Source organism: Chenopodium album, chromosome 7 (genome assembly GCF_948465745.1).
Source record: "Chenopodium album chromosome 7, dcCheAlbu1.1, whole genome shotgun sequence".
Lineage (NCBI taxonomy): Eukaryota > Viridiplantae > Streptophyta > Magnoliopsida > Caryophyllales > Amaranthaceae > Chenopodium > Chenopodium album.
The window spans coordinates 6,924,762-6,933,379 of record NC_137840.1 but is presented as its reverse complement, the minus strand read 5'-3'; the positions used below and the strand labels follow the sequence as shown (position 1 = coordinate 6,933,379).

Genomic DNA, 8,618 nt, shown 5'->3' with positions numbered 1-8,618 from the left:
ACACTTTTAATGTTCATTATCTGTTTGATATTTTATATTACATTTTCTGCCATAGCTGATATTTCCTTTTCCCTTTACGCCTGTGTATGCATAACCGTTTATTTACATCTAAAAGATTTCCAAAATGTTAAAAGCGGTTCTTTAACTTTGTAGGGTTGATACCGGCCTTTTAGGGAGACATTCAGGCCGCTATTCATGTATTACTTATGTCCCCTAGTTTAGCAAGGAATTTTAGTTTGAAAATTGCTTGCAAAACTTTCGTTAAGTGAAATATCGGCTTTTAATTAACGCCATTCTCGATATTATTCATATCGACATTAAGTATGCAACCTTTGTCAGGCCGAGTAAAGACAGTGGATCAGACCGTCGTTTCAACTCACCTTTAGGCCCATTTATTATCCAACCTCTCTCTTTACTTGAATGAGTGAGACAACTATCTAGGCTGTTATCAAGTCATATCGAAAGTAGGGAGTGGTTCCAGATTTCCGATTATTCGTGATACTTTATTAACGACCTTAGCAAAAAATGAAAAATAGATTACAAATTATGATACTACCGCAACAAATATTTAACAAGTGTGTAAAACATATGACCATATGTCATTCCGATACTAAACAAGTATTTTAAGCATAATATTTCTTTAGAACGCTAGTATTCCAAACATTTTTTAACGGCACCCCCTCCAATGTCATGAGTGTATAAGACCCATGCCGGAGAGTTTTTTATATTTGGTATGGCCCCTCCCAATTTGCAGTGAGCTTGCAATCTGCATTTCCTTTACTGGTTGCGGCAGTTCTCCGCAGAACCAAGTCTCCGTCCTCTAGAGGCCGATAGTTAGCACATTTGTTGTATGCTTGACTCATACGAATCTTGTATGCTGCAGACTTGATGACAGCTTTCAACCTTATCTCGGGTAAGAATTCCAACTGTTACCTAAGTAATAGGTCATTTTTCTCTTCACAATAATGTTGAATATGGAATGTAGGAAGGCCGACTTTAGCAGGGATAACTGCTTCTGTACCGAAATCAAGGTTGAAATGCGATTCCCCTGTAGTTTCTTTTGTTGTCATTCTATTTGCCCATAATATTTCAGGTACCAAATCGACCCATAAGCCCTTGGCATCCTCTACCTTATTCTTTAGCGCGCCTAAAATCTGATTGTTAGCGGCTTCAGCCTATCCATTCGATTGCGGGTGGCACACTGCTGAATATGCAAATTTTACTTTGTATATGCTTAGGAAGTTTTTAACTGGGCTGTAGTCGAATTGGGAACCGTGATCAAATACCATTGCTACCGGCAATCTAAAACGAGTGAATATGTTTTTCTAAATGAATTTCTTCACTTGTTCGCCGCTATCTTTGCTACAGGCTCTGCTTCTATCCATTTAGTGAAGTAATCTATCCCCACTATTAGGAACTTTAGGCCTCCTTTAGCCGATGCAAAAGGTCCGACAATATCCATTCCCCATTATGCAAAAGGAATTGGGTTAAGGATAGGTGTCAAATCATTTGGTGGCTGGTTTATTGCCGGCCCAAACTTCTGGCACTTATCACACTTTTTCGCATAATCCATGGTGTCTACATTCATTGTCGGACAATAATATCCCCTTTTCATTGCCTCCAAGGACATTGACCGTCCGCCCGTGTGATTTTTGCAATCGCCCTCATGAATTTCTTCCACCAGCCAGGCAGACTTATAGGCCGTTATGCACCTTCGTAATGGTAACGAAAAACCTCTTTTGTATAGCATACCTCGGAACATGACAAACCAGATGCTATCTTTCTTGACCTTTTGTGCTTCAACCTTGTCTGTGCGGAGAGCATTATGCACCTTATAGGCCAATATGTCATCATACCATTCTCGGCCTCCATTAACACAATTGACCTCTTTTAAAGCCTCCTCATCAATGCTTTTATGTTCTAAAATTTCAACCATTACATTGCGTTCCACATCGTTGAAGCTTGAATTAGCTAACTATGCTAATGCGTCTGCTTGTTTGCATATGAGTCATCACCAAGTCTAAACCTGTAAATCACGTAAAGTGCAAGATGGATGAGCAATAAAACTCTGGATTGGTGCACATCCATCTGGAGTAATGGCAATCAGGGGTTGGGGTACATGGGGTATTAGCCGTGTACTTTTATCGAGGTCGTCTGATCTACGAGTCTCCTATTTCAAATATTATTTTTCTAAAACTAGGAGTTAGGTGAGATCTCATACTAACTACGGTCACGGAGTCGCGCCCGTGGTCGTTGGATGTTTATTGATGTTTCCGAAAGGAGGCATGGGGTTTTTCTTTTATTGATGTTCCAAATGGGACATGGGTTGGACAACCTTGTCTATTGCTAAATCCAATGAAATAAATAAATGAGTTAGTTAATATCAACTAGTGAGGTCTTAATAAATTTGATAATTGAGTCATGTGTTGAGTCTGTATTTAATGATGCTTATGCTTGATTATTAGTAGCATGTTAGGGATTTCTTTTATGTTTTGCAGCTTGTATGTACTCAGCTTTGCTGATTGCGTGCTTTATGTGTCTTTCTTTGGTCATGGCCTTCGCCTTTCAATGACCCTGTGACGATCCAATTTTTACACTTGTTATATTGGGGAGCAAATTAACCACATGTTCTTACATACGCAGCATTCGCATCAGGGTTGTGGGATTTTGAGTAGAGAGTTGGTTATTATTTGCAGTTTATTTCTTTTCAGAAGTTTGAATTTATTTAAACTCTGGTTTTATTTATTTACTACTTTTGTGGGGTTTTGAATAAGGGCCTTAATGGTTCCAAGTTGTATGATTTCATTTGGTTTTGGTTATTGGTTTTGAAACTTATTTATATCTAAGTTAGTTTTTCCGCTGCTAATTTCTGATATAGCCTTAACGTTTGAACACGTAGCGGTAGCACGCCAGTAATTCTCTTGGATTTTGTTCAGGGTATTTACAGGTTTTAAGAGAGAATTATTGGGGTGTTACAAACATGGTAAGTTATGAGAAACTAATTTAAAAAAAATGTAATAGATATTTACTAATTGATTTTTACCACGCATTTAATGTTAAATCATTTCAAAATATTGAGTTTTCCAGATTTTCTTTATCTAAGATTATTTTCGACCAAAAATAATTCAAGATTTCATTTTCAAATTTTTAAAATTTCATTTTCAATATACTTTATTTCAATTTTTTAAAAATATATACAAAAATTAATCATATTTTTCACTGTTACCAAAAAAACATAAGGGATAAAACAAGTAGAGCGCAATGATAAAAAAAAAAGACATAATACCCGAAATAATATGAGGTTTAAATCAAATGCATATTAAGAAGAACATACTATCTAAGTTAAAGAACATTATTTGTATTAATGAAACCCAACAAAGAACATTTGTAATCTACATAAATTAAAGTACAATGTTTATAATGTAAATAACATATAGTTCATATACAAAGAACATATTGATCAGATTTAATGAACATAATACATTCCAATAAAAAAAAATAATATGTATCAAGAAATGATAAAAGAACATTTATCATAATACGAAGAACATCATTTTCAACCTCAGAAAATAGCACGAAAACAATGATTTTTTTTTATATAAAAATACCTTTTCTCACAACAATGAATTGATCAATTACATCATTAAGAGATTATATTGGAACGATAAAATCAACTCTATAATAACATTGAATCACTTAGAGATACAAAATTTACTATGGTTTCTCTCTCTATGTAAATTCAATTTTTCTCTCTTAACAAAATAAATGAACTTCTATTCATCAAAAGTATTCTATTAATATATAAAATATAAATAATAAATCAATTTCATGAATCAAGGAATATAAATAACAAATCAATACCTTAAATCAAGGAGAGAATCATTTTTTTTTACTCGTGTACTTTAATTTGTATGCAATGTTCTTTCCGCGATTTTTAATAACCTTGTATTGATGAGTAAATTAAATCAATTATGCACTCATTTAATGCAGAGGATAATAGAGAGAATTTAGAGAGAGAAGATGGAATTAGATTGCTTGCAGGAAAGGAATACAGCTTACACCCTTATAGCCCGAGCTCAAGGAATCTAATAACAAACTTAGGACAACTAATCAATTGTGCAATGAACCTGACAAACTGTTGCAGGAAAAAGACAAAATAGCAAAACAGAATTAAAAGCAGAATTATTCTTTAAGACTATGACATAGCAGCTAATATGAGAAGATAATTATGACAATAATCTTATTACTCCCCCTCAAGCTGGTGAGTGAAAGGAGAAGCTCCCAGATTGGACACATGAGATGTATGAAGCTTGACAGGTAGAACTTTGCTGAGAATGTCAGCTACTTGATCAGAGGATGAGACCTTCTCAGGCTTGATTGTGCCCTGCTGAACTTGATCACGCACATAATGACAGTCAATTTCCACATGTTTAGTGCGTTCATGCAGAACTGGATTAGCTGCAATTGCTAAAGCCGCTTGATTATTACACTTTAGGACTGTGGGAGGAAGATTCTTAATACCCAAGTCTTTGAGTAGAGCAGTCAACCAGGTGACCTCACAAGTGATTAAGGCCATAGCCCTTTATTCAGCTCTAGCTGAAGATCTGGAAGTCACAACTTGTTTCTTAACCTTCCAAGAAATTGGAGAATTACCAAAGAATATGCAATATCCAGAAGTTGACTTTCGAGAGAAGGGACAGCCTGCCCAATCATTGTCACAATAGGCAGTCAGAGCGGCAACAGAGCTATTTGCAAGAAGAATGCCACGAGAGATTGTACCCACAAGATATCGTAATAACCTTTTAGCAGCCTGCATATGTACAATAGTAGGATGTTGCATGAACTGAGTTAGAATGTGAACAGAAAATGTAATATTAGGTCTTGTGATTGTGAGGTAGATCATTTTTCTAATCAATCTCTGATAAGGACTGGGATCTGGAAGAGGATCACCCTTCTCTGGAGTTAATTTAGTGTGACTGTCCATAGGAAGGAGAAAAGGCTTAGAGTGAAGCATTTCAAATTCCTTCAGAATATCACTTGTATACTTCTTTTGAGACTGATCGAACCCTGCATTGTTCCTGTCTATTTCAATGCCTAAAAAATCTCACTGGCCCTAAATCCTTCATATGAAAAGCTACATATAGCATTGCTTTTAGACTCTCAATGTTAGTGAGATTATTGCCATAGATAAGCAAATCATCAACATAAACAAGGACTAATGTAATAGAATTCTCACTGGATTTATAGAACAAACTATAGTCTGATTTGGATTGAGTGAAGCTAAATTGCAAGAGAGTATAAGAGAGCTTATAAAACCACTTCCTTGGTGCCTGCTTAAGGCCATACAAGGCTTTCTTGAGTTTACATACCAGAGAAGGATGTGCAGCTAGAATTTGAGTTGGATTAGTTGTATGCTGAATTCTACAACCTAAACCAGTGTAACCTCTAGGAAGTTTCATGTATACATTTTCCATGAGATCACCATGGAGAAAATAATCTGTTACATACATTTGAACTGCATGCCATTGCTCCATTGCAGCCACAGCAAGTAAGGTTCTCACTGTTGTCATTTTGGCAACTGGAGCAAAAGTATCAGAGTAATCAACTCGCAACTATTACCTGCAACCAAGTATGACTAGCCTGGATTTATGCCTTTCAATTGAGCCATCTGGATTATACTTTGTTTTGTATAACCGTTTACAACCAATTGTTGTTTTACCAGGGGCCAACTGTGTGATATCCCAGGTGTCATTTTGTTCTAGAGCATCCAGCTCCTTGTTCATTGTTGTGACCCAATGAGCATGTTGAACAACATCCTTGAAGTGAACAGGATCACTCTCTTTTGTGAAAACAGACATAAAGCAGTGAAATTCAGGCTTGATAGCCGTGTCAGCAAAATTTGATGTGAGGTGGCTTGGCAGGCATTACATAGTCTTTGTGCCAGGTAGGGACAATATGAGGTCTTGTAGATATATATTCTGATAGGCGGGGGAGAGGGAGTGGAGTTGGTAAAGGGTGTAGCTGATAAAATGGAAGATGTAGATGGATAAGAAATAGAAGCTAATGGGGTTGTTTGGTGAGAAACAGGATTATCTGAAGATGGGAAGTTGGTTGAGTATGGTGTAGTAGGTGATTTTGGTGAGGTTGGGGAGGGTGGTGAGACATCATAATCAGCAGGGAAGTCATCTATGATGTCTGTAGTTATAGGAATAGAAAGTGGCTGCATATAAGAGTTTTGAGAGTGTGTGTGAAATGGAAAGATATGCTTATGGAACATTACATCCCTTGAGACAAAATATTGCTTGGTTATCAGATTTTGTAGCCTGTATCCCATCTGAGTGGCAGGATAGCCTAGTAAACACATGGAACACCCCTTGCATCAAATTTATCATTGATGTGATCTGAATTGTATGCAAATGCTAGACAACCAAATACCTTTAGGTGACTGTAATCAAGGAGTTTGAGATGCAGACACTCAAATGGAGTTTTATTACCCAGAATGGATGCAGGTATTCTGTTGATGAGGTGTACAGAAGTTAATACACACTCACCCCAGTATGAGAGAGGCAAACCAACATGAAATCTCAAGGCCCTTGACACTTCTAGCACATGTATGTGCTTTATCTCAAATCTGGCATTTTGTTGAGGTCTCTTGACACAGGATGTCTGATGAATGATGCCCAATTTGGCAAAGAATTTATGACATGGTCCATCATGAAATTCTAAAGCATTATTTGACCTTATGAATTTGATGGACGATTCTGAGCATAGTTGTGAAAGGATTCAATGGTACTTAGAGATTCTGACTTGTATTGAAACAAGTAAACCCAGGTGTTTCTGCTGTGATCATCAACTATAGTCAAGAAGTGCCTGTATTTTCCTTTAGTGCGTGATGACCTTATATGGACTCCATATATCCAAATGAGTCAATTCAAAAGGAGTTTCTGCATGAGAATCACTCATAGTATAAGGAAGTTTGGTGTGACATGGGACATGAGATGCATACTTTGAGATCTTGATAAGTATGAGGCTTGACACAAGGTATGTGTTTCAGTTTTGCAAGAGAGGAATGTCCCAGCCTATTATGCCACAGAGAAAGAGAATCTTCAGCAAGTTTCACAGATTTTAGGGTAGACACTTCAGTTGTACAGATAGTGTCCTGTTACTGAGTTTTTGCCAAGGTGTTGACAAGATAATAAAGGCCAATTTCTCATTTCACCCCTACCCTTGATACTCTGAGTGTGATTATCAATAATCACACAGTATGTAGGGAAGAATTGCACTTGACACTGATTGTTTGCAATCAGCTTCTACATAGACAACATATTGTGCTTGAAAGTTGGCACACATAATACATTCTTCAATTGCAGGCCAAGATCAAGGGATACAATCCCTATATGAGATATATCAGCCTTTTCACCATTTGGAAGGTTGATCTTCTCAGTTGCAAGAATTCTGCTAGATTTATCTAGCATGTGTAAATGAGGAGTCATGTGATCTGAGGCCCTAGAGTCTATAATCCACTCCTCTAAGCTTGCAGCCACATTACAAGAGATCGTTCTTGAAAAATGATCAAGTTCTTCATCAATCTCAGATCCTTTAGACCGAGACATCAATTTTGGCATTAATTTTGCGATTTTCTCAAGTTGCTGAGGTGTGAATAGCAAACGTGCACCATCTGCACTTGACTGAGATATAGAAGCCTTTTTAGGCCTACCAGATCTGCCAGGTTTAGCACCTGGTTTCCATTTTTGTTGAACACCGGTACCAGCTCTATTTTCTAGAGCTGAGCTTTTGTGTTTTGAGTGCCAGGGAGGATAACTGTAGGCGTCGCTTGAAGTGCGCCTACGTTAAAAGCATGTGGTGAATATGCTTGGCACTCATAGGAAGTAGGAATTGACATATATGGTAAGGGACACGATTAGGGACAAGGAAAGTAGGGAGCCGCCAACAAGTTTTTAAGGAACTTGTAAACCGTTCACGAATCATAAAAGGCAACCACGATAAAGGGACAACGATAGGCAACAACGATTGACCCGTGAATGTTACACCCCATTCATAATCCATGAGATTACTAACTCCATATGGTTCAGAACCACGAAAGGAGGATCGAGGATGATGGTACGAAGTGAGTCATGGAGTCACATTCGCCCGTATTGGCCTCTACTCGATTCTTATAGTGAAAAATGATTCCTGCAATCTCAAAGGCATACAATCAAAGATTCAATTTGCTCCAAACTATCATTAAGCTAAATTGGTTTAATATTAATGCAACACATAATTCTAAAATATTGTGATCACTTGAATTAATTAACAAGATTAAAAAGGAACCTAAACCGGTTGTCCAAATTATCTTATTAGGCATGATTTTCAATTACATATTCCCTTTAAACATGCAATATGATGATCAATAAAAAATATAATAGAATAAACATTAATATTGGAAGCAATTTAACAATAATAGTGTTAGTCAAATTAAATAATAATAACAACCCTAATCATGATAACAGCAATATAAAATAAAATAAGAGTAATTAATTTAATTAATTACTTACATTCTACGCGTTCCTTTAAATTGCTACATCATGAATAAACTGTTAGTAACTTCAATAAAAAAA

General features: G+C 36.6%; 1 protein-coding gene across 1 annotated transcript; it reads right to left on the bottom strand.

Moving 5' to 3' along the window:
• Positions 1–1,468: 1,468 nt before the first annotated feature.
• On the bottom strand, positions 1,469–1,936 carry LOC145639946 (uncharacterized). The gene has a single exon (XM_081691263.1). It carries the CDS (start codon positions 1,934–1,936, stop codon positions 1,469–1,471), a length of 468 nt encoding a protein of 155 aa, XP_081547389.1.
• Between the last annotated feature and the right edge of the window lie 6,682 nt (positions 1,937–8,618).